Source organism: Chiroxiphia lanceolata, chromosome 3 (assembly GCF_009829145.1).
Source record: "Chiroxiphia lanceolata isolate bChiLan1 chromosome 3, bChiLan1.pri, whole genome shotgun sequence".
NCBI classification, from domain to species: Eukaryota; Metazoa; Chordata; class Aves; order Passeriformes; family Pipridae; genus Chiroxiphia; species Chiroxiphia lanceolata.
In genome coordinates, this window is record NC_045639.1 from 11,376,548 (window position 1) to 11,404,044 (window position 27,497).

The following is a 27,497-nucleotide window of genomic DNA, read 5'->3' on the forward strand; positions in this document are numbered from 1 at the left end:
CTGGAAGCATCCACCTCCATGCTACCTTCAATGAGGTCCTCGATGGCTTTCCTCACTCCTCTGTCGAAGGCTCGAGCATCGGCGGGGCTTTGAAAAGTGAGCCCAAACTTTCTGTTGTCAACTTTCCAGTGGTGGAAGGTGGGGTTTGCCTTCGTGTACACCAGGTCCTTCTTCACAAAGCACTCCAGAACCACCTAGGAGGGCGTGAGCCCCAAAAGAGGAGCAAAGTCACTTTTCCCACCCCAAGGACACAGCCGGCACCATCTCAGGCCGGACCCAAAAGCAAGCCAAGTCATGCCTCGCGTAGGGGAACACATCCTTCCCTACCAAACGATGACTAACAAACACCAGACTCTGTAATTGTTCTCATAACCACTGCACATTCATCTTTTGCTTGTGCTTTGAGTAGGCGCTCATTCCATAGCGCAGGAGCCTATTTTAGACCCAGGCTCAGCATTGGCACAGGTTAAGCTACTGGGGGCTCAGGTGGAGGGAGAACCTCTTCCCTCCATAATTTTGCTCAGCAGAAATTTTATCCACCACCAGCAGCAGATTCAGGAGGAGCTGCAACATTCCCCTCACTGTTTTTAAATTGTTCACCCCCAGCCAGTCAGTCATCTCAACCTCTGCTGTGCCAAAAACCATCTCTAGGGTGATGCTCTGGGAGAACAGGAATGGCTTGTCATGTCTTAACTCCATCCCCCAAAACCATAAGCATGACTCCCAAATAATGTCAAAAAAAGCATCCTAAGCAAAATAGAATTGCAAAAGACAAACTACAACTGAAACAGCTTTAAAACACCAGTCTTTTTGAAAGCAAGATCATTTCTGACTCCAATAATGCAGTTTTGGAGCCTGTGCAGGGAGTGCTATTTTTAAGCTGGCCCATATCTTCACGGGAGTCTATTTCAGAAGAATCAAACATATAAAAACGAGATAACAAACTGTAACATCTAAAACTGCCCCTGGAAATCAGGAAAAGGCTTTATTAATTTGATTTGTGCAGGGATAGAAGAGAGTTCCTTTTTAGATAAACAGCTACCAGGAGAAACTGAGTGTGTCAATTCATAAGAGACAACTTGTCTTCATAGTCTCACTCAGCTTGTTCAAACCTTGAACGGCACGCAGCATAAATAATTCATGGCCCATTTTAAAAGGCTTGCGCTGCATTACTCAGTGCAATGTGACTGGCTTCATGGGTTCTTTACACTTCAATTCACTTCTCACTTACCCCCACTAGGTCTTAGAAAAAAAAAAAAGAAAAAAAAGCCCCCAAAACAACACAGGCCCTCTTTCATTCAAAGGGGATCTTCACATGGATGTCACAAATTTACCTGCTCCTTCCAGGTGGCAGCTTGCCAGCCTAGATAGCAAAAGGTGGCAATTCTAGATGAGGATAGGTTTGTTTTGTCCAATCTGGTGTTATTTGCACATGGCTGTTTTTTATGTTTTTTAAAAAACAAACAAACAACAACAACAAAAAAACTTGCACAAGAATACAATAGCAATAGATTTGGGATAATTCTCATTATAAGAACAGACAAAAGTTGAATTAGGGTCTATTACCAGTTTGTCTTTCTGCCTTTCACCATGGATTAGAAATCCACTTCTTCCATTGCCCTCCGGGTACGTGACCTTGCAGACGCCAACTCTACTGAGACCGCCTCCTTCTTGCGGCAACCATCCCCCACTGGAGTCATCTCGGGTCATAACCACAGCTTTGACTCGCACAATATAGCTGTCACTGCAATGGTAACAAAACAAAAACAGAACCTTTTGTGAGCATCACACAGTCTCATCGCAGTGTTTTTCTCGAGGCCGGCATTTAGATGGCGCTGGGCTGACCCCAACAGAGAGTTCCTGCCCAGGATGGAAGTTCACCTCCGTGACGGATGGCCTGGACCACTCAAGCCACCATAGGAAAGAGACCCATCAAACAGCAAGGGAAGAACCCATTGGGCTTCCAGATATTAACACACAGATTGAACAACTTGTGGTTCCTGACACTCTTTCCCTCGTGCAGCTCGGGACAGGGACCAAGAGAATGGGGTGAACAAGGCAGCACCCCAAGGCCACCTTCTACAGGGTATGCATTGGGGCATCAGGTCTCCAAAGTGCTGGAAGGACACGTGGAGCTCAAATAACCCATGAACAAAGTGTTTCAAGTTTTTTGTGATCAAATTCTTGAAGTGGGTTTTGGAAGATGACACTCAAATTCCTTTGCATCTGGCAGAGCCTTGGGAATCATCTCAGCTCAGGTCATCAGGACTACATCATGTCCCTAAAACAGTTTGAACAGCATTTCAAGGAGCTTTGAAAGGTAGAGCGTCACAACCTCACAAGAAACTATTCTGGAAGCACCTAAGATTTGGGGATAATCCAGATGCCCACCACAAGAGCTCAAAAGAGCCCCCACAGTGGGTGGCTCTGCTCCCCCAGGCCTCCTGCTCCACCCTTTCCACAGAGCAGTCACTCCATCATCTGCTGGGGACATGACCAGGGTCACTCAGAAGCAGAAAGGCCACCACAGAACGCAATCAAAAGAAAAAGAAAGCACCTTGCACAGAATATGCAACAGACCTCGAGCTAAAACAGGTTGTCCCCAGCACAGAACTGCTGGGCAATACCCAAATTAGATTTTTGGTCCTTGATGCTGCCACTGAATCAGTGCAGCCCATCACATGTTGGACATGGATTAACACAGTGATGCTCAGGACAGCACTGGCAGCTGTGATGCCCTCGCAGGGAGGTCACCACAGTGTGGCTGGATGTCAGCCAGGCACAACCAAGGCACTGTTGTCTGCAGAGCTGCCAAGGCACCCACTGGCGCCCACAAAAGTGCTGCAGGGCACTCAAACCTGAGAACATCAAAAAAAAAGGATGCACAAAGAAAACTGCCCAAGGAGTGTCCATCTCCAGGCCACCAGGTGAGCTCACCAGGAGGAGGAAGATCAACTCGCTCCAAGAGGGCTCCAAGAGGCAGCCCTTCAAAATGACAGGCACCACCCTTTAGGGAAAGAAATTTCTCTCTGAGGGAAGCTCTGTATCCGGACATTTTCCCAGCATCCTGTATAACATGACAACAGAACCAGTATCCTGTACAACGTTACAAGCAGCAGTAGCTTTCTTCATCCTGCACCAGGTAGAACTGCCTCTTGTTTTCCGACATAATTTCTGCAACAGATTTGTAATTCAGGTGCTAATACTTAAAGTCCAAGCTTCCCTTTCTCTAACATGACCAGAACTAACATCTAAGCAAGCAGCCCCATGGATCCTACCTGAAGGCAGTTTTGAGGACAAACCAAGGGAAGCAGTGAGCATCTTTCGGGACAGCTCATCCCTTCTGCAGCCAGAGAGATCTCACCAAGCACACGCTGCAATTTTCCCTTCACCGCCTTTATTTTATGGATACGCCAACTTTCTCACTGCACCTACACAACGAAGGCAGTGCACAGATGCTTGAAGTTCATCCCCTGTTGCTCAGAGGACTTTGCACTGGCTGATAAAAAGCTTTTCAGCACACTCAGATACGTGGCCCATGGGGTACCACATCTGACACACACAAGGCATTCACAGAAACTTTGTTCTTAAGAATATTTTTGCTCGAGTCCTTAAAGCAGCATCCTGGTACAGAAAACAAGGCAAGTGTGTCTATAAAGAGATCCAGTTACCTTTTTATCTTTTAATGAAAACCCATTTCTAGATTTTACAATAGCAACTTTAATCTTTGACTTCCTGATACTCAGAATTAAGCAAAATACCTCAGCTAATTTCCCACTGTGCAAAAACTGAGCTGCTTCCACGCAAGACAGTTTTTGTTTTCTTCTCTGTACCTTTCCCATATGGTCTACAAGGATTAGCAATTAGCAGATGAAGAAAAAAAGCAAGCCAACTATACATTTCTATATCATTCTACAGTTCCCCAAGGATCCTTTCTAGACTTATTTTTAGCTCTCTTCTGAAGTCGGAGCCGCTCAATACGACCTTCTCTCCCATCCTCCCGCAAAAGTCATCCACACACAAACTGCTGCTTCTACTTCCACACTTGAAAATTGCCACTGGCATTATAGCTTCCTGTAGGATTTACCATTCACTTTTATGGCAGCAGTTGGAGCCTTGGGCTGTCCCAAAAGTAATGTCTGCCTTCAGTTACTCTGCTGCAAAACCAGTCCACTTAAAGGAAAATTAACCAAGTAGCAGCTACTCAGTACTTTGTGATTCCTCCCAATTATTTGTGTTTCCATCAGCTCTCAGTAAATTCTCTAGGTTTGTAGTTATGTCTGAATACTAGTGGATGCCTACACATTAAATTTAGGTGCCCTGACTACTGTCCCTGCCCATTATAATGATGACCTGGTGAAGCACAAAGCCATATGGTTTTCATCTTCATATCCACACTGATACTGTGACCCGTAGCTCTTACAAACTCTGCCACCACACGCCAAGAGAAAACCATATAAACTGCATTCTTCCCATCCTGGAGAGCTACCTCCTTAAATATATCAAGCCAGAAAACCTAGTTTCCATCCCCCTACCATGGCAAGATGCCCTCTGTTCCCCTATTAGAGCCTTGTCCAGCAGAAGGGTTCACCTTTGGCAGGGCAAGCAGAGCCCTGGCTCTGTTAACGTAATCCCTTGGCACGCTTTCCTGCAGGATCAAAAGTCATCAGTGACGCTGGGCTCCCTGCAGAGCCCTGTCCCCACTCTCACTGTGCTCCAGCCACAGGCACATGCTTCCCAGAGTGCAATCTATGCCCAGGCACTCGGGGAAAAAGGAAGAAAAGACTGAAGGAAAGGAGATGGTTAAGGGTTCTTAGGGCTTGACATCTTGATTTAATCACTGGATTAGGACTCAGAAGCTGCACGTTGAATTTTCAAGGCTATGCACAGCTTCCTTCAGTCTTCTGTCTAAATCCTGCCTGCTGCTTCCATCCACAAGCCTAGAATAGGCAATGCTTCTTTCCCTCATGCCAGTGTTGATAAATACTTGGGAGGTACTCAAATATTTCAGGTCCATATAAGGACCTCGCTTCCTTAGTGTAAAAGCTGTTTATTTTCTTTGCTATTTAATTTTACGCGACTGCATCAAGGCTCTCGCTGGTTCCAGGCATTCAAAATCCTGAGGAGCAAAGGAGCAATCTGCAAATCCCAAGTGCATGTCACTGCTGAAACCATGATGCACCGAGGCAGTGAAACACCTGCATTTTTATCATGGCACCTTTTCTTTCAGGAAAAACAGTTAATGAGGTACGTGAAAATATTTGGTCTGTTACAATTAATGAGATACCAACAGCTAAAAATGAAACAGTTAAAGCAAAACCCCACAGTAGCCTTAGTTCCCCTTGTTTTATTGGCTTCTTAAAACTTTTAAGACTACTCTAACTGTCGGGTTTATGGTCTACGTGTTATGCATTTCATGCAAACTATTCTTAATTATGCTCTTAAATGGAATACTTTGCTATCTTAACCCTACAGATTTGTCTTCAACAGCCTTAAAAGCTTGGGAAGAAAGTATCTGAAGGGATTACCCAGCTGCATGGCAGCTGGCCAGCATGTTCCAGGGCTGCTCCAGGTTGTCTGCCCGCCCCACCCTTAGTAAAACAAAAACAAAAACAAAAACAAAAACCAGAATGAACTTGGGGAGTAAAGGTAGTGCTGAAAAGCACGTTCTGTTTTTTTTGGAAGGAAAAGAAAACTCTTTAAAAATTATAGTTTGTGGGTGTGGGTATATATATAAAAGTATTTAAAAAACCGTGTGTGTGTGTCTGTGTGTATAATTGCTATTCTGGAGGACACTGAGCATTTTCCTAAACAAGAAATGACTGGAGGATTACCTTTGCCATCACTGAATGCCAGTTTTACCTACAGCCCAACTTACAAAGCATTTGTGTGTCTGAGTGGTGACATTTAAGGCTGATAGAAGTGCTTTCCCCCAGCATGTACAAACGTGGCTGACACCATCCAGCGCTTTCCAACATGAGCCACATCACTTCCAGCAACACCAATGGGGGACAAAGCCCTGAGCTGCCTTGTGTGCTCAATGTGGGCTTATGACTGCTATCCTGCATCCAGGACTAAACACCAAATAATTCACTTGCTAGTTAAGGCTTTAGTCTCACCAGTGCCTTTGTAAAAGGAAGGTCAAAGTAGACAGCTCCCTTCCACCTGCTGCTCTTCTTTTCCACTTTGCTTCCAACGCAGCAACTGCAAATACCATGTGAGACGTCTAAAAATCCCAAGGGAAAAAAAAAGTAGACCAACCCACCACATTTACTATTCTTTGTTGAGTCACACTTAGCATCTAAACCACTTCCCAGACACATTCCATAATGCAATAATGTTTTTTCCTCCAGTCAAGCTACTTGACCAAAATATAAGCTTATAAACTTCCTTGCTAATGTAGCCATAAGGTACTTCAGTATTTTCCTCCCTTCCCAACTCTGCAGCCTACAAGACCAGGAGAGATTCAGGTCTCAGACAGAAAGGTAATTGCATCCAATGCGTTTCAAAATTATGGTCTGCTGTCTTTTAACAAATGCATTGACATTCCCAGATCCCAGGTTTCAGGGAAGAGCCAAAAGGACAGCAGGAGGCTGCTAATTCAACAGCAGCAGAGGTCAAGCTGTTCAGCTGAACTGGGCACATAAACACAATTCAAACTATTTGGATCCATGCAAACATAACTTTACGATCACTGGGGCATAACCTGTTTCTGGCTGAGCTGGATGTATTTCGCAATGCCAGGTATTTTCCCTGCCCCAGCAGCTCTGGCAGCTGGAGTTAAAGCCATCCCATTCCGCCCAGGTGATTGCTGCAAATTATATTGTGAGCATTCCTCTTTGCAGTTCATCCCACAGCCAGAAAGCAGTGACATTTTGGTGGAAGACGTGAAAAATTGCTATTTTTGGAGTCACACGTTCTTGATCTGACGTTTGGTTTGTGAACCTTCCAGCAAGAGTGAAATATCTGAAGATTACAACCAGCATTTTCTCCTTCAAAACCTAATTTACCAATTTGTTGGAAAGCAAACTTCTGAGTGCATGCAGCTATAGCAAAATAAAGTTGATATTTCCATACCAGTTGAATTTTCAGCAGGTTTGAAACTCTTTCAGTAAGTTTCACCATGAAAAAAAAGCCACCTGTGCCTCTCTGGTCCTTGCCCTCACTTCTGCACCATACCAGAACACAAAACCCAACTGAAGTTGGGTTACTATTTGTAACCCAACTTCAGTATCACAAATTTGCAATCTGTATTTTTCTGTCTTTCAAATCTAATACCATCAAAATAAAAAGGCATCTGGGAAATTTTAATTTCCACACAGTCAAAGTAAACACAAGACAGGTCAGTCTCCACATTCCTTGCTCCAGAGATGCTGGTCAAGAGCAGCCCCAAAGAGGGGTCAGGTCCTCCACAGCCAGTGCTCAGCAAGCCTGGGTTTGCTTCAAGCACTTCAGCGCATCCAAAAATCCTTCATAGGAAAAATTAATAGCAGTTTTGTTTGGGGTTTTTTTCACGAAGAAAAAGGACTTCTCAAAAAACCAAGACACCTGCAACAACCCAGCCACCCGCCTCCACATCTCCCTTAAATACCGAGGCAGAGAGGAACAAAGGAATCCTTTCACAAAAACGTGTGTTCAACATTTAAGGCTGATTTTATTGAGTTTACGAGAAGCAGCTCTATTCTAACCAGCTCAAATGGGATTTCATAATCCCATAATTATTTCAGATGCTTCCAGGAAGTACATGAAAACTCATTTTTGAAATACATACATATATACATATAAATACATACAATGTAGTCCTGCATGGACTAAATCCACCTTTCAGCCTCTCCTGCGCCAGACTTGCCTGATGATCCCCACAAAGTGCTGTACACATGGGCAAAACCTCAAACAAACTGGCAAGCAGCTTTTAGGGAAAAAAGCTGCCTTGCAAGAATGCTGATGGGCAAGCAAAGATCCATTGATGCAGCTCAAGTGCACGGAATTAAGCAGTCTCCCAGAAATCAGCTTATTATGCAAACAATATTGAATTAAAAAGAAAGTCTAACAGCATCAGGGCAGGTTAATTTATGAGTTTTGTCTGTACAGAAGCATCTATGTAACATGTTGTTGAAACTGTGTTAGAGGTATCAAAATCCACAGCAAATCTTGCCATAAAAAGGCCCAAAAAGTTGGGTTTTTTTCCTATAAGACGGATGTGACATCAGTGGCACACACACACTCACAACAGAACTTTTAATGAAATCTTATTTCATTTATTTTAATGAAAACGTTAGCGAAATTTTAATGAAAACAGAACCATTTAATGAAATCTGTAAAAAAAAAGTTTTCTTTGAATTTGTCTAATGGGTCAGTTTTGCAATAAACAGCTATAGCTGCATATGGTGGCATGTCTTGAAAAATTATAAGTGACAGCAAAACACAAAAAAGAAATCAGTTAAATAACACAATACATTTGAATAATTTGGCCTGCAGCTTGTGCAGTACTGGCAAGGGTTGCACACTTAAGTCCTCCTATTTTTGTGCAAGAGTATGAAATATTAACAGATTACAAGGAAGCTAATTAGTACTATCATTTACTGTAATGAGAACGGAAGTTGTTGTTGCATGACAGATGGTATTTGTTTTATATCACATGTAAGATAAGCAAAAATCACATAAAAGTTTAGCCAGCCAAACAGGTAGATCCATAAGATCTGCATCCTGAATTGATTCCCCCCCCCCTCAAAAAAAAAGTCACAACCAAGTTCTACCCTAATTTTTTTTCTAACCTACACTGACCTTAAACACTGTTAGTGCTATCCTAAGCTACCTAACAAGCACAGCAACTGTATTCCATAAAAATAATTATGTATCCACACCAACATAGACACAGTCTTTCTGAAAACTCAAAGTTCACAAAGGAAAGAAAAAAATCCAGAAACTGCTCACCCAAAGCAACTGAATTTCCCCCCACTATCCTCCATTTTGATCAGTGGAGACTACTTTATTTATCCCTTTGTAAACATCCTCCATGACACGTATGTTACAACTACAAAGGGTAGACAATATTTTGCAAATATAAAAAAAAATAAATTCTGTGACTCAATTCCAGCTGAATCTGTACCAGAGGAGGGGTGAGGGAGTAAGCAGGATAACTGTGGTTTAAAGCTAAAGGGTTTTTATCTTTTGCCAGATAAATGAACTTAAAAAAAAAAAATACATTCTTAGCTACATCAAAACCAGCATGCACATTGACTTTGCCTTCCACCTCTCTTTAAATCTCCTACTTCATCAAGTGTCCATGGAGAGGGACATCAAGGGAAGCAGCTTCCCAGGGAGCATCTATTTTCCTCTCTGTATTTAAGAGAGGGTGCATGCTAAATCATTACTTCTGAAAAAAAAAAAGAAAAAGATGTGTAACCAGAAATGAAAGGCAGTGTTTCACAGAAGTAGTCTTACATATTCACTGATAAATCATATGCTGATTTAGACAACATTCAGAAGGGCTGTGGGGGCAGATGGGGGAAGGCGGAGAAAAAAAAAACCACCAACCCAAGAGAAAAAAAATATGAAACTATATCCAGGCAGAACACACACTTACCTGCCGGGGGATGCCATTTCCTCTACATTTTACACCCTCTTTGCTCCGTTTTACCATCATTGCCACCGCCAGCCTCCCGTGGCACTGGCTACCCCACGTCCCAGTGTCCCAGCTGGCTGCTGCTGGGCGAGGAAGCGGCTTCCCCCCATGCGTGATTCAGTCTCCTTGAGGGATGTGCTGCATTGTACCGGGTGAGTCATCCCAGAGGTATTCTGCACATTACAGCCCCAGCCGGACCATTACTCATTCGCAATATCCTCCCGGCTCGAAGAGCACAAGCGCACGCATCGACCAAAGATCCTCGCTTCCCCACCCCGGTTATAGGCTGGAAAAAAAATAAAATGATTATGATACAACCCCCATAAACCCATAAGGGGGGTGTTCAGCAGCAGCTGACAGGGCGAACGTGCTGCCCGGAGGTTGCACCAGCCCGGCAGGCGCGGCACTCGCTCACCCAGGACTACAAACAGGTCCAAAGTTGAACGCAGGTGTCACATCCTCTGGTAAACCCGTCAGCACTTTAATTCCCCCAAAGCTGCTAGCACAGCGCTTGGGACCAAGGCTCCAAGCAACTCAACAGGCCCAGAGGAAGCACTCAGCCTCCCAAGGTGTCTGTCTCCATCGCAAGTTTTAATGGGATTTTAAATATTTCCAGCTTGCAACAGGTTGGTATTTCTAAGTATCAGCTACGGATCCTTGTGTACCATACCTTTGGAGGCAGCCCACGCTACTGAAGCGCCAACACAGCGACATCCCTACACAGGAGCTTAATTTTGGACAGTTGATCTCAAAGTGCTCCATTGCAGCTCAGAAACTTTCCTAACCGCTGGATCTCTTCAGAGCTCAGCCAGTGTGTTGTGTATGTCCCCCCAAGTTCTATGATCATCCCTAAACACCCTCTCATTAAAGCAGAAATGTTGCTCAAGAGCTGCTTCGGCACCAATGACAAGAATAAAAATTGTGACACTGGGGCTCTGAAAGCAGTTTCTAAAAATACTTGTCCAGTTTCTGAACTAATCTATGCTGATGATTAGGCAGGAGGGAAGAAGAAAGTTAACTGAAGTGTTTCCAGGCTCAGCTGCTTCTGCCTTACTTCAATCTGTTTTAACCCTGATTTGGAGCAAAAATTACATTTTTCCCCAAGACGGAGAATGGCGAACACCTGAAAACATCCTTTAGGAAAGGTGCACCCCCACCTTGGAGACACAGTAACCTAAAACCACATACGCTCTTGAAAACTTCAAGCTTGGACCACAGAAATGCTGAGCCTGAGATCAACAAGGCTTGAACCCAGCTTCAATGCGTAGACACCGGGCTGCACAGCGGACGTTGAGGACAGCTGAGGGGGCTGGACTAGATGGCCTTTAAAGGTCCCTTCCATTCCAAACTATTTTATGATTCTATGACATTCAGAGTCACCAGCATTTATTCACTGCTTCTCTCCAGCACCCAGTGAGCACTTGTGTAGGTGTAGCTACAGGCACCTATTTGCAGCTTGGCTGGACTGTGTCATGACAGTGGAATCAAGCTACACTCTAAAGCCATGCTGAAGGCAACAGGCAGCATGTTAAGTTTGTTATAGTGGTATCAGGTGACAGCTGCGTGTACTGTATTTCAAAATAGAACATAAAAGGGTCTTTAATTTAATGGGAAAAGAGTACTGTGTTGGTAGTGGTGCATTTTCAGCTGATGGGTACCTCTTTAGTCAGAGTACCACGGTATGCAAGCAATTAAAAAAACATGTGTTTGGTTTTTTTTAAGTTTTAATTGCACATCCCCAGTCCACTTCTCATCCTATTCAGTTCTACTAAAATTTGCTGCCTCACTTTCTTCTTCAAGCTCTGCAGCAGCCCTGCTTCTACCATCAAATGCTTAAAGCAGCAGCCATCAGCTCTGTTCTCAGCTGTCTCCAGCAAGAACTCAGTACAAAAGTCCAAGGCAACATCTGCCAGAAAAAAAATTAAAAAAAGCTGCCTGGCACTTTTTGCTGCAAGTCCAGTTTCTAAAGCTTTTCTCCCAAGGGACAGAAGATGAAATTAACCTCCCTGTGTTAAGACAAAACTGTCTTTGAATAAGTTGTGTTGTAATCATGTTTTTGAAACACTAATCTTGAGTGGTTACGTCTCCCCAAAGCTTCCCTGTTTTCTCGCCTTTCTACTGCTCTGCAGACCATCCTGCCACTGGTCCTCCTAGAAACTCAAGGCTTAGCACATGGAGAGACTCGGGACTATGAGAAGGTTTTTATGGAGAAGCAGTGTAACAAACACAATTCCAGCATTACACATTACACGGAAAAGCCATCACACTGTACAGGGAACACGGTCTCACAGCTGCTGCGGGACAGCTCTCAGCTCACAGGGCTGGGTTGATCCATGACCTGGGTATTCTCTGCAAAGGTGTCTATTTGCTGATCTGCCCAGGGTCAGGAGCAGGTAGGGAGAAACACTCTGCATGTGAAAATGCAAGACAGAGAAAAGCTCTCTGTTACAAATGTTACAGCATGCTCAATCCATAGCGATGTCTCCTGTCTACACTGAGAAGCTGTTGCATCAGTCAAGAAGAAGAACCATCACTTCATTCAGGTGGCTTCAAGCCCTGCTCCCAAGGGTTTTCTCTGAAGGGAAGCAAGTATCAAGTCACCGGACCAGCATTAGCTGAATCACTGGTTGGGTTCTCACCTTTGCACATGTTCTTTAACATAAAGTCTAAGCTAGCAAACCTCAGCTCCAGTGTTGGCAATGCTGCTACACTTTTTTCTTTAATTATTATTATAATAGTAAATACTATTTTTCCCTTCAAATACTACACCATCCAGCAGATTGCACACCCATCCCTACTAGCTCAGTGCTACAGTGAAATATCCTCTAAAGCTTTCCTGCGATTCCTACCTTGGACTGGTGAGTGGCTGTGCCAACACACAAACACTTCCCCCATTTCCCAGAGAGGTGCACACTGCTATGGGGTTTTGCTGTTAGAAATCCAAAGCAAACATTGCAACTGGAGAGCCAACAAGGTGGTGGATCTGCCTTTTGCTGCCCACCTGCCAACTGCAAGCATGGTTCAAAGAGCTGAGACTGTGGTCGGAGCGAGAGGAGCCCGTTTTCACTGAGGCTGATGGATTACTTGTGAGGAGAAAGAAATCCAGTCACCTTGATAATACCAGTCATATTAATGGGCTGAACTTCTGCAGTACAACATTAACACGGTGCATGGGACCAAGCCTGACAGCTTGTGAACCAGGCAAAAAGATGTTTCAGCACATAATTTCAGTGCAGTGTAGGGTTTCTGAGTATCTGCAGTCCCAGGTCCATATGGGGGACATAAACTTGTCATGACTCATCATCTGGGAACACCACGCAACCTATCTTAGGTGTAGCATTCAAGATTATCTACAGAATACTGCTTAAACATTGCTTACCGTGCCTTGTGAGAGGTAAAGAAGGTCGCTTTTCTCCATTTTTGTTTTAACTAAAAAAACGGCCCCCCAAAAAAACAACAACCAAACAAACAACAAACCCAAACAAAAGATTTTATAGACACGGCCAGTGTAGCTTTATGCCTAGCACTTCAGAGACACCCACTGCAATCATGTTGTCCTTGTTGCCTACAAAGTTGCCTTGAATATAGCGTTCATTAAGAATTGTGTTGTAGGGAAGAACAGGAAGTATGGCAAAAATAGGAAAAAGGGCACAAAAATAGATCCTTAGGAAGGACTCAAACATTTTATGATGTGCTTGGGGCTTCTGAACATTCTGGGAGCACTGAAATGCTCCTCCCTACATATCATTATCCATGTTTTCCTTATTTTCCATGTCATTCTCACGGATGAATGGACCTTTGTACATATGGATGACAACAAAAAAATGACCCCAGCATAGATGGTATTTCCAGCCAGGACGCAAAAAGGCTCCGGGTGGAGGCCATATGGATTTAATTTTCCTGCACAGAGATCAAAGGAGAGCGCTCAGAGCGTCTTACTTGACTCCAAATAAACATCCATGACCAGAAAAGAGGTTACACAAATGACATGCATCGAGCTCCTCTGTGCCGGAAAAGCCTCATGTGCTTTTCTTCTAATTAAACCCTTCCTCCACGGCTCCTAATTGATACCTGGACAAACAGTTGTAATATACTCCAGGAAATCTAACCCTGTACTTTGCTTTACTTGTGTGACATGGACTCGATCATCATAGGGCACACTGCAAACTTTCATTTCCCTAATAGAAAACTGATAAAAAACAAAAAAAATTGAAAAAGCAAGGCCTTCCTCCTCCCCTTTTTTGCACTTTAATACTTAGCTCAAAGTCGAAGTACTTCACGTGGGAATCTTTTAACCACTGCATCTTTGCTTTCTCTTTTTTTACCATGCAAGTGTTCTCAGACTAATTATGCACATCCTAGACAACATATATCCAGTTTCTTGTCTTCTCCAATTTCTTCCTTCTAGATTTCCAATCATCTTTACTGCTCTTTGAGGGCTGGTTATTTCTTTTGCAAAGTCCCCATGCCAGGACTCCACACTCCATGCCAGAAGCACCTGCAAAAGCAGACGAAGAAGCAAGCACCACGATATGATAACCTTTATCCACCTACATTTCTAAAATCACTGAGAACTCCCATAAAACCATGTTGACCAGTTCCAAGTTCATACTCTCAATCTGATGCTGACTGCGCCTCCTGTCAGCAAGCTCCCTGTTTTGCTGGGGCCTGACTTCAGCTAACCAGTTTCAATTTCCAGGATCACTCTGCTTCTCCTGCCAGTGTAAAACATTATCCTGCCCTTAAAATGTACCTTGTCCAGCTCTTTCCAGTGCTCTTGGGAACAATTTGCTACTTTATAGACTTAAAGGAAGATGGTTACCACTTACGAGTCTATTTTCATTTTTAGTAGCGTGGGAATTATTGCTCATTTATGACAGTGATCCTCACAGTCTGCTTTCATCAGAGCACAGAAGACAACACAGGGCAGGCTTTCCCTCCTGTATGGAGCACTGCAAGCTTCACCATGCCTGCCCTGGATTGGGACATCCAGCATTAACTATTTTTACAAGGGCGTGCAGTGATAAGACAAGGGGGGAACGGCTTTAAAGATGAATGAGGGTAGGTTTAGATTAGACATTAGGAATAAATTCTTACTCAGAGGGTGGTGAGACACTGGTACAGGTTGCCAAGAGAAGATGTGGATGCCCCATGCCCCATCCCTGGAAGTGTCCAAGGTCAGGTTGGATGGAACTTTGAGCAACCTGGTCTAGTGGAAGGTGTCCCTGCCCATGGGAGGGGCTTTGGAACTGGGTAAACTTCAAGGTTCCTTACAACCCAAACCGTTCTATGGTTCTACGATTCTATTTCCTAGCTCTCCGATTTTATTAAGTCCTCTAGCAGGCAGCACCAATACCTTTGGTTTCCTCTGGCCAACCGTGTGCATCTCCTAACCTCTACTTTGTTCTCCCTGCAGCCAGCTTTCCTGTTTACATCTCTGCCGTCGCTTCCCCTGGAAAGCCGGAGGGCTGTGGAAAAAAAGGACAAACAAACAAGCGCTTCCTCAAAATGCTGGCAGTTGCGTGCCTGTGCCTCTCCTCCTACCACTGTCCTTCGCCCGGTCACAACAGTGTCACATGCATTTAACAGCTTGTATTTCCTGAGATCTGCTTTAACAGGCAGATCTTTTAAATGCTAAAAGACGTGGTGGTGCAAAGTGCCTGCTGAACATATCGCTGGCAAGAGCCATTTTGCTTGCAGAGAAATCAGTCAGGGGATCATCTTGGGGTCATCCTGTATTCTCATTCTGGCAGGTAAGTTATATATCAGATGAGTTATTCAACATGCTGCACATTCATGTTCTCACACCAATTCCTTCCAAAAAGGTTCAGTATAGTGACAGCTGGAGTCCTCTGCCACCTGAAGGAGGTTGAAGCCTCCCATGGTCTTTCCTTTTAGCACCAAAGATGGTGAAGGAGCTTCTCATCCTGTACCCATCAGGGTTTTTGGTGCACTCAGTATCAGCTGAGAGCTGCCATCTCAAATCTCCTGGAATACCATAACATCGATTCCCCATATAAGGCCAAAAAAACTGCTAAGCAAGAACTTATGCAAGTCCCATTTAATGGGCGACAACACTGTTTAAAAACATCAAAAACTGAATACTGAAGAAAAGCAACATTATCTTCTTGTGGAAGATCTGTGAGAGGAAAGCATTTACCTTTTCTCTTTGTGTAAAGCCCCATCTATACCATTGCCCAATTCCAGTAAATTATTACAGTAATGTCTACATGGGAAGAAGAAGATATACCTTGATTTTTTTCCTAACTTCCCATTGTTTTTTTGCTGTCTCAAGCTCTGTTACAACCACTCCACGCATGTTCAGCAGATGATAATGAAACCACAAGTGTTTATCTCAGTCCAAAATGGCTTCTTTTTTTTTCCTTCTCCCCTCAAACTCAGATTTAACTAGAGTTTTAATTCCTGTTTATCAAGGTCACAAAATTGACAGGAGATGCACACTTATCCTTTGATGCCCCATCTACAAACTTGGTTTTCTTTTTCCTCAAGGCAGTTTGATCCAGTTATAAGTCTGACTTCCTTGCTTAGGATTTGCCTGCCTCTGCCACTAGGTCCACTAATGTCTTGCAGAAAGAGAAATTACAGCAAGGAAGAGTCTTGGTCTTTAGATGGGTCTTTGTTGCATTTGTGCAAAGGGAGGGCAGCTCCATGCCCAGCACTCCACTGTGATGTTTTGGCTCCCAGACAAGACAGTAGTGAAAGACTGACATGTCAAGACTGCCCTGCAAGGCCTTCTTTTGCACTAGAAATTAATGTTCAGAGGAAAGAGCGATGGCTTTGCAGCTTTTTGGCCTCCTAAGGGAGAGACATGCATGAGTTGCCCAAAAGCAAGATGAATACAAGCTTTGCTAAACAGTTCTCACCATGATGGGAAATCACAAGTTGACAAGATGTCTGAAAAAAACCCATCAAATAAACCCCCTCATCCAAGACTCTCTGAGGCGAATGAAGTGCTATTTTCAATATTAATCTGCAAGGTGGGGCAAGGATCTGCAAGTTGCTTCTTCATCCAGGGATGCCTTTTTATTAATGTTAGTACCATGAGGAGGCCGGTGCCCAAACTGTGCTTCCTCCACTGCAAGGACAGCCCTGGAAGCTACCAGGCCAACACTGTGAAGATGCTCTGGGATATCAATGCAATCCAGTGCATCCCACCACAGAAATCCAAGGCAGTGCCAGAACGAGCACCAAGTTACAGGCCCAGCTCCAACGGATTCAGTGACAGAGTCAGATGATGACAGCTCCATTCGAAATAGAAAGCTGAGGGGGAAAGCCAGTTACTCATCCAAATCCAGTGCTCTCCCTTGGAAATGCACGGATGATGCATACTGTCAATTCTGAGATGGGAGAAATCACATTTCTCCCATCTTCACCCTGTCCAGATGTGCCTGGGCTGTAACGAGTCCATGGAGGATTTGGGTGTTCAGTCCTCATCCAACACACAAGCCCATGCATGTTTTAGGAGGAATACATTTACATGCACACATTTAATGCATATATTTCAAAACTGTGCTGAGATAAGCTAACAGTAACAAAAGTTAGTAGTGTAGTGGCTGAAAAGATTGCTTCCATCCCATTATAACAAGGCAACACAAGAGCTGGATGTAGAAAATGGGCACTTCTCTGTTGACTAACACTCAACCTTACTAATAAATTAGATGGAAATCTGTGGTCGGTCTCAAGAGAAAGCCAGATGTAGTAGCATCCCTCTTCCAGGAGTCCAGCTCACACTTGGACAGGAGACCTCCAGATGCACTCACAACCAAGTAAATGAAGTCTAGCTGAAACAATGCTTTGCCAAAACCAACACAAAGACAGTGACCTCTGGAATTTGGTGCTACTTGCAGATGTCCTAAAGGATGCCATCAACTAAGTCATAAAGAAGGTACTTTAACCCCTGGCAGTGATTCATCAAGATATTTTTCCTAGCAAAAAAGCCTTATTACTGAGGGGAGGGTTTCCTATTATTTGTAGGAAAACTCAGAAGAGAACAAGTAGATACTAATTTGTTAAAAAGACAGATAAACATGTACAGGAAATACTTCTATGAAGGTCCTGATCCTCTGAAGATTAACAATCTACAGTACTGGAGACAAAACCATGACACTGAGGAAATAACGAACTATAAAAACAGGAAGAAGTGGAAGTTTATTTTTTTATGTTATTTTGAGGGAATATTTGTTTTTCTGAAGCTTAAGATACCAGCAAAAGCCTCCATCTGCAGGTCACACTATTCTCTATACAAAAGCAGCTGCACAGATTTTCCTCACCCAGGTCCCCAGAGCTGTTGGATGAGGAGGCCATCCTGCACATTACAGATCTGCTGCCTCCCTAATCAACACTGTTATTCAGTTTTCACCCCATCTGAAGTCATTACAAGTTCTTGCATGGACAGTGTTCTGTCCGTGACGCCAATAAATCATGTTATTTTGCTGTTGCATTTCCCCCCACAGCCACAGGACTGGGTGCTCCCTCCAGATACGTATTTTGGTATATTTACCGTAATAACATTAAGGTAGTACTTGTTGGAAATGAAGGGTTTTGCCACTCGTGTCATGTCTTATGTTATCTCCAGTGAGTCAGTCTGAGGCACAGCACTGCTCAGGGGTCTTCTGCTGTTAAAGGAGGTGGAGAGTGTAGGAGACAGGGACACCACATCAATTTATCTTCACCCAGGATCTTTTTGAAGCAACTTCTCCACCTTTTCCCTGCAAAAGCCTAATAGAAATTTAGATAATTCCCACTGCAGCCAATGCTATGTGCATGTGCTGAGTGCCAACCTAGAAGCAGAATGATGCTCACATCTGCCTGCAGAACTCCCAGAGCATGAAAAGCCATCAATGCAGAAAATAAGTTTAACTTAACCTGAAAGAAAGGTTTAAGTACTTATTCTCCTAATATGTCCTCATCACTTCACTCTTTACTACCATTTATAGTTGAATTATTTTTGTCCACTGAAAGCAATGCCTTTGAACTAGGGCATTCGTAGTTTAGGAAATATAATTAAATTTCCACGTTAGTTAGCGGATGTTAACTATCGTGAGGAAATGATCTACATTAAAAAAAGACAAGTACAATCAGCTTTCCACTTGGATTTGACCTCTACCGCAACTGGAATGAAGATGTAGATGCTACTTGTATGCTTACTGCATGGAACATTTGTACAAATATGTAAGTATCTATATATTGGATCAAATATTAAGCATTTGCTTTTTGTCTGACACAGAATATACCAAACCACGTCTTCTGGTTTTGTGTCAAGTAGGACTATGACGGTATGGTCAACAGTGGGTACCTGCCTTTTGCCAATTCACATTCCCTCTCCACGTGATACGTTACATTAAAATCCTTTAATGAACTGCTGCACATTCAACAGACCAGCTGTTACCTTTGCTATCTTTTGGTTTTGTCTCTCAAGTGTCCTAATGTACCAGGGTTTTATGAGACCAAATGTTCTACATCACCTTGTAGTTCCTCGTGTTAACTACCATTGTTGGTAATTAAACATCTCACATCAATTACAAGCAGAAATTGGAATAATAATAACACAGAGACAGAGCCCTTGAGCACCAGCTTCTAGGAAATCACTATCAAGACTGTTAAAGTTTATGCTCTCTTGCTAATTAAGTATTTGAGGTGGACCTGCATACGGTGCTCACCAAGGTTCCCTAAGCTTTGCACTCTGAAATGCCACGCAGAAATGTCATTTCAACCTTGAAATGACACCCAGACAATCTGGCTTCACCCCTTCTTTGCTCTAGATGAAGATGAAGGAATGAGCTACCAAAAAAACCTGGACAGTACTTCCACAAAAATACCAAACTTTGACTTCTGCCATTCAGGCAGATCATCAGGTGAGAGTCAATCCCCAAGAGATACATCCGCCATCTGCCAATACCCAAGAGATACTTTCAGAAGTCACAGACTGGCTCTTCAAGTCCCAGCCTTCAAATCACATAAAAACAGCATGAAGTAAGACAAAAGCAAATTAAAATGCTGGGTGCCTTGTCCAAAGCAGGTTTTCAAGCTTTGGCAGCCCTGGTGACAGAACACATGGGGTCCAGGACAGTTGTAAGCCAGTTGATGCTGAAAATATTGGACATTTATTTTTCTGGGACATCTCATGGTTTCTTGGCTTTGCACAGCCCTGGCTGGCATGTTTTTGCCTTATCCAGTAAATCCACCAGTTTTGGAGATCCATGGGTACTTGCATGCCAATGACACCAGGGGGGAAAAAAAAAAAAAGTCAAGCAGCTTCAAAAATCTTCATGGCACTTACAGACTGTGGACTCTCATGCCAACCAAGGCAGCAAGGGGAAGTCTGGGCTCTGGTGCCAGGGACCTCAGATGCCCAGCATGCCTATAACGACCAGCTGTTGCCGGTGTGGAAGATGGTACAGGCACTATTTCAAAAATCCCACTCCTGGATAGCGCTTGGGACTTCTGTGTGACCCTCTGCCAAGCACGTGGCATTGCAAGTTCCACGTGGCTCCTCACTTGCTTTCCTGAAACCCTGCTGTGAAACGGGCAAGGATGGCTCTGCTGAGCCCAGCAGTGCTCACACCATTTCCAAACAGCAGGTTTTATTAACTTCAACCTGCTAACAGCTGGCAAGGCAGTAACTTGCATCCACGGGCTGCTGAAAGTGCTACATCCCATTGAGATTTGTAGGGATAAAATTAAGTTTTTCCTTTGATAGGGAGTAATTCTTGCTCGGTGCCACAATGCTTGTTCGGGCAGGCTTTCTATTCACCTGGGGCAAGCACGCTCTTCAAGCTTAATTAGATCATATCCCTGGCTAAAACACTTAACAGTTAATTGAAACTTTGTGCCAACCTATGGTCTTCTCTGCATGTCTCTCATGCCTCTTGCAGTGGAAGTCCAAGGGTGGGAGTGCACTGTAAGGTGGGAAGAAGGTTTAATTTGAGCCAAAAGGAATAACACGTTCAGCTGTGCCTAGCTAAAGATATAAAAGTAAAATGAAAATCCACTCTGCCACAGTCCTGCTCCATGACACGAGCAGACTAATATATGCATGATCCATAATGCAGAGGAGAGCTAAATCCCAAAAAGTGTTGACAAAACTAGAGGCACAACCATGGACAACACAAGCCAAGACTGCTGTGCTATACAAGATGAGGAGACAGCCTGCATAAGCCTTGGAGCTACCAACAACACACTCTTGACAAAACTAAGGCCATCCAGCAGAGGGAAGTTTGCACATAGAAAAAGCAAGTATTGTTCTGAAGCACAGAAGAGGTTAGTGTATTTAACATTTAATTAGATCATGAATGACAAAGCTACAATGTCGCAAAAGAAAAAGTTCCTGTATTTAAAACGTTCCAAAATAAAATGAATAGAAGGATTGAATTTTAGCCTTTCAGGTATTTCCTTCCCCATATTTAAGGTCTAGTTTTCAGAATAAGTTAAATATAAAACAGTAAGAACATGTACAAGCTGTGAACAAGCACAGTCCTTTCAATTTTCCTTAATTGAATAAAGTGAAGAAACTCATTCATGTTCCCTGCAACGCAGCACCTTCCAACAAGCCGCACTTTCCCCTCTCTCCAGTTGTACATTTTCTCTGGGTTTTAAAAATTTACCTTTGCTGTCAGAGGAGTTTCTAAATCCCCTTTGTGAATGATGCAGCCAGAGATGCCTGAAACAGATGCTCAACCAGGGACAATTCCATTGAAGCCATGCAAGGAAAACTCTACTCAGGGAGCTGTAAGGACACCTCAGGTAGGACTTTCCTGGACCTTATATAATACATCCTCAAGCAAAAGATCATAAACTTTCCAAGTTTTCTGCTGTCCAGAATTCGAAGCTAATCAGCAAAACACCCTAGTGGGTTATTTCCTGTCACTGATGAAGACTTATAACTTCCAAGTGTCTTGAAATGCACAACATAACAGGAAAATTCACCTCTGGATTCAAAAAGACAAAACAAAACACAACAAACTTTTCTGCATTTTCTGTACTTTTTGCAAGAGTTCTTGGGCAGAGCTTTAGGCACTAGACAGTTTTCTCTTAACACAACACCACTTCTGTGAAACGCAGCACGGCTCCCTTCATTGTTTGCTCTGCACTGTGGACTTCCACGCTGCACGTCCCTCCTTGCCAACCACAGCCATCCGTCATGCTTCACTTGCCTCTCCCCGGCTATTTACTTAAGGCTGGGTACAGCCAGGAATTCCTTCGTGTAACAAAGTGTACAAACGTGCTTTTATACCGGGCATTTTGACGCTAGAGAGTGCTCTCTCAAGGAGTTTCCCTTTTCTTCCCTGAGGAGCCAGTTTTACTCAGCTCAGGGACCAGCAGAAGTTTCTTGCTGACAAAAGTCACATGCAGAAGTGGAGGAAAGGGGCTGAACGTTTATTCCATCCACCTAAGGAAACGAGAGCTTAAAAGAGTGGTTGGGTATTGTTGAGAGCCTTTTTCAATTAAAGAACTTGCAAAAACCCAAAGCACCCCTCTCTCTTGAACCATTCTGTAAACAGGGGTTCGGTGTGACCTTCTGCTCCCCACCACTTCATGGAAGAAAGCAGAGTTGCTTTTCCTTTGGAAGCATCATAGCAATTCAGTACTGCCAAGGAAATGCACAAAACTGGTGGTGTTGTACCTCTGAAGTCACCTGAAGATACACTGTTATCATGCATCTGGGTGACATCACGCAGGCAAGGTGATGAGGATGAACCCGAGGCATGCGGGCTTGAACCAGCAGTTGAGGTAGAAGCCAACTGCCACACTGTTGGGCATCTGCACCCTGCAGAATCCAGAAAGGAAGACATGATAGGGCTTAACAGGCAAGAAAAAAGCCAGGTGTTCTGTATCTGGTAAGGTACGCACCTCTGAATGACAAGCCAAGGAAGACTCATCACATCTGACACTGGAAGGTACCATCTGCAGACAAAAGAGGATTCACTTCTCCTGGCCTAAGAAAAATACAGTCACGACCTTCCTGTGCCCCCTGTAGCAAGGAGTGACCCAACTGGCCCCAATTCACACCATGGCAACTAATAAAACCATAAACTGGAATGAATCAGTACAAAAACCTAAGTGTTTTCTCTGCTGACCTATCACCAATTAAGACAAATTTCTCTGCCATCCTATCCTTGCCTTCTCTCCCCGCTGCTCTCACTACATGCAGGGATGTTTACTTCAATATACACTGCAAAAAAAAAATAAAATCTAGTGCTAGGCACACTCAAAAGTAACACTGGTAGCTATTTACCAAGTATTTTTTAATGCATGCTAAGATTTGGACAGTCCCTTTCATAAAAAGATGAGATGATGTGAAGGATCTGTCTTTGATGCTCAGTCCTCAGCTGAAGGCCAGTTAATGTTGACTATCTGAAGAGACAAACTCTTCCAGTCACAGGCATGTTCCCTACAACCATCATCAGCAGCTTTCAGCTAGATCCCTGAAGTCCATTAATGAGTCCTTTATATCATTAATCACAACAAACAGCATATGTTATATATTGACTCCAACTGTTCCTCAGACAACTGGTCAGAGACAACAGATCCAGATGCCTCTCCCAAAGCAGCTGGGTTTTTCCACCCTTGCTTACAAGGCAGGGGTTGCTTTAATACTGGACAAAGGCAGCACCTGGCTGCTTTAAATATCCATGAGTAGGTATAGCCAGGGCTCACTACCTGTGATCCAAGGTAGATGATCACCGGGAGAAGGTCCAACCAGGGATGCTCATATTTAGTCCCACCTCTACCATTTATATCTCAAGAAATCAGAGCAACCTCTTCCTTCTTAAAACATGTACAGGCAAGTGCTACTTGCAGTTGAGTATCTTCAGGAAGGTACCAGATTCATGTAGAACCACAATCCAGTAAATGGTCTTGTGAAAAATTATTCTTCCCATTCCTGCAGCAGAGAATAAGCAGAAGAGGGAAACAGTCTAGTAATATTTAACTGCTTTTTTTTTTTCTTCATATCAAGTTTGCACAAAAGGTATGTGTTTTACTGAAATCTCAGAACTTAAGTGCTGGAACAAAGGACACATTTCCCCCTGTATCATCGTACCCAAAATCAACACAGAAACCTTAGATATATCTGTAATCCAATGAGAACTGATTCAGAAAAGCACCTTGTGATTTTATTGCTTTAATCACTGCAGAACGTGGAGAGCATTTGGCCAACAGAGGCAAACCCAAAGCACTAAGTGCTGTCCTGCCCACTGCTATTCCCCTTTGGTTTTCTTTTAAGTCAGCACTGAGAAAGCAAATTAAGCTTCCAACTCTCAGTTCCTATAATCACATGAGATACATGGCACTGACTCCAGAAGTTTATATATTTTCTTTTTAAAACATGAATGGGAAACTGTACACAAACACCCTTCTTTCCCCATCCCTTCCTTCCCATAAGGAGGGCTGTTTGTTTTTTTATTTGACCTTATGAAAGGCTAGGGAAGCTATTCCACCAATACTCTGATAAAGGTAGCCCACGCTTCCTTAGAGATACAGCAAAGGGAAGGAGGAAAAAAAACCCAATCACCAAAACACCCCCACCAGCCACAAAGCTGCTAAATGTATTTTTTCATGACTTTTGTACAGAACAGCGAATTTTATCAACAAATTATCCCAGTTTACAGTTCACTTAGAGCCTTCCTGAACAAGAAAATATAGAGTACATGAATGTAGAGGCACTAAGCACTGCAGAATCTCAGTGGTCCACAGCCAAACCCTCATATTCAAGATAAAAACACCTCAGATGGGGCTTTCTGTGTTTCAATTTATGAATCTTTAGGACCACCATTTCTAAAACAGTCCATTCAGCTGCCAACTCTAGGGAAGAGTCTTTTTTGTTGCTTATGGGGGTTTGGAATGAAGGGGAAGGGGGGTTGCTTTTTTGCATGCCCTGGAAATTTATTTCAGGAATCTTGTTTAAAGGCGTGCATGCAGAACCAAAACTAAATGAATGGTTGGTGGCAGACTTTGTTAAGCCATAATTTTTTTCATTCACAGGCTGTGATTTTAAAGGGCTCCTCAACCGCTCGCTGGGGGAGGATCAGCACAGCTGAGGTGAACAGGAACACCAAACACTATCTCCACACCCAAAAACTGGGAGACCCTGGCTAGACCTTGGCCTCCGGGTACATGAGCATTTTTGGGATCTAATAATAAATCTTGGAGGAAAGCAAGAAGATTTTTAGTGTTCGAGCACAGGAGATGACTTGGGTAAAACATCACTGTATGGCAAGCACACATATTGAACATCATCCAGCCCGGTATCATGCAAAGATGGCCACGGCAATCCCAGGACCAACAGACTCTTTTAGAGTTCAATCCAAGGCATCAAAATAAGTATATTTGTGGCTCCTCTTTATGTGCTGTCTCTTAATCATTTCTGCACATACCACATATACTTAAAATCCTAACTTTTAGGTGGGGGAAGATCATCCTCCTCCATGTACACATCAAGTCGAATGGATAAAATCCCCCACCTTCCTCACCTTCCTCCTGACTCTGCCCATCTGCACAACTCTGTGTTTGGAAGGATTTTAACCAAAAATGGTCACTTATCCAGACAGACTGACCTGGGAAAATTTAAGACTTCTGAGGAAGGGCAAGGGAGACGTAGACTTTAATGTCTAATAAACAAACCTGATGAACAGCTCAAAAAACAAACAAACAAAAAAGGCTGACATTTATCATATAACTTGTTTTAGGAACTACTGTAAAAAGGCACATCACTGATTTGATAAGATCTTTCAAACCAGTGGAGTTTATGTATACATAGGCACAAGGGGAAATGGTTTATTTGGGCTTTAAGGTTCTTCCTGCAGGATGCAGTGTTTATAAAGGGTATTTCTAGAACTTCCTCATTGCATTTGTGAGATCGTGCTCTCCATAAGTCTCCAGCTCATCTCTGCACCAGCCTGCCCCTCTCCTATCACTCCCCCTTTAACTATTTTATTTTATTTATTGTTTTTAACCAACCTAGCTAACTCTCTACATTTCACTTCCTTCAGACAACAAGCAGAAGCTCATCTCCAGCACTGCTTAATAACTTTCCAGCCATTCAACACACTCTCATGAAGCATTACTATAACAAAATGCCAAATACTTTCACAGGAAAAAAAAAAAAAAAGGAATTTTTTTCTCTTAAGCAGCTCTAGTGGTTTAATTGTAATTAAACAGAGAAAAGCTCTTCACTAAGTTCTTCCTCTAGGTCAACTAAACACCAGGTGCCTTTTTTAAAAACACGACCTCACTCAAGCAATGCAAATATCATAATTACTATTTTATAAAACTCTGTACCATTTCCTAACCTTTTTATCTTTACAGCCACCAAACTGCATACATCCAGTAACAACATGTAAAGCAACGACGAGCTGCAACCAGCTTAACAGCTCCCATGCCAAGTTTCAGTCAAGGATGAATTATGTTGGCAGCACTATAAATTTCCAGCGATAAACCTTTTGCTGTAATTTCACTAGTATTTAAAAAAAAAAAAAAAGGCAGCACACTGCTGAAGTATCAGTGTAATTTAGACATACAGACTTTAAATACATGGAGCATAACAAGCTCCTGAAATACAGGGATTTACACTGAGGTCTAGCAGGGGTGCCTATCCTGGCTCTCCCTTGCCATTGAGGCAACCACGGGTTTTAATAAAAGTTAAAAAATTAAAATAAAAATATTAAAAGAAAAAAAAATCAACACTAAGGAACCAGGCACCTTGGGTTTTAACAAATGTGATCACATAAGGCAGCAGCATTGCTGAAATCGCAGAGAAGATGGTAGAAGGCAGGTCTAGCCCCCGCTTTCAGCAACGTGCTCTCCCATGCAGCTCTTCAGTAGCCAACCTGGAAGCAGAGGAGGGTGAATTTCTCAGCTTGGCATGATCAGGATCCACTGCATGGGGCATCTAAGGCAAAACTGGGCATTAATCACCCCACTGAGCCGCTGGACTTCTGATCTCACCCCCTCACCCACACAGTACAGACGAATCACGGAGAGATGCAAAGACCCAAGCATTACAGCAATCACTCAAATAAATTGAACAAAAGTAAGTAACTGCATAAAAACTAAGCTACACAGTTGAGAAACTCCAAGCCTACTTTAAATTAGCTCAGGTGATACTTTCAGATCTCCACACAACTTTTAAGAACCAGACAGTTTGTAAATAATCGCAACCCCAGAGCCAGATCCCTGCAGCAGCGGCTGAACGCACTCGCCAGCTCTGCTGATGCCTTCCAGCAGCTCTTTATGGCATCCCTTGGATTACTGCAAGACAAAAGAAGGAGCTCTCCAGTATTAACACCTGGATACTTTTTCTCTTCTCAGTCCTCAAGGTTTTACAAAGGTCCCAAGGACAACTGTCCCAGTGGGACCTTCCTGGCATTCCAGCCCAGAACGCCGCTCGCTTCCAAGGTACGATCCCAGCAATTCACCCGCCCCTTGCCTCGTTTTGTCCCAACTTGAGGCAAAGCACACGCTTCCCTATATGCTGCAACTTGAAGTATTAGTTAGCAACCTTCCATCAGCTCGGGGGCATACCTTTCCACTCATAAAACCAGGTAAACAGCCAGCATGCCTTCCAAGCACTTGGAAACCCGGGCGGGAGTGTTTGGACATGTCAGCGGAAGAAATGCAGCGAGCGGAGGTGAGCTGAGCTCTCTGCCTTCAGCCTGGGGGGTGAACACGATGGGTATGTTTTTGGGCAGCATCCAACTCACCATGGGGACCTGCTCAAGGTGCTACAGCTGAGGAGTCTCTACAGCGGCAGAAAAATGAGTGCTGCCAATATCTAAAGGGAGGAACACCCCACCTAAAAACAGATATACACAAGGCTATGTGTATGTCAGCTCATGTCCCTGCCCCCAAAAAG

The 27,497-nt window shown here is 43.5% G+C and overlaps 1 protein-coding gene across 2 annotated transcripts in view; it reads right to left on the reverse strand.

Annotated features, from left to right (window-relative positions):
- The window catches only part of SPRED2 (sprouty related EVH1 domain containing 2), a 60,037-nt gene that overhangs the window by 25,060 nt on the left and 7,480 nt on the right, over positions 1-27,497 (reverse strand). The window contains exons 1-4 of one of the 2 annotated variants that reach the window (XM_032681542.1): positions 10,296-10,493; positions 9,587-9,911; positions 1,567-1,744; positions 26-194 (exon numbers count right to left, since the gene is read on the reverse strand). In XM_032681542.1, the coding sequence (XP_032537433.1) occupies positions 26-194; positions 1,567-1,744; positions 9,587-9,603 (364 nt within the window). In that variant the 5' untranslated portion in view covers positions 9,604-9,911; positions 10,296-10,493. Of the gene's footprint in view, positions 1-25; positions 195-1,566; positions 1,745-9,586; positions 9,912-10,295; positions 10,494-27,497 lie in introns of those variants that run through there. The other variant, XM_032681541.1, reaches the window with a different exon arrangement.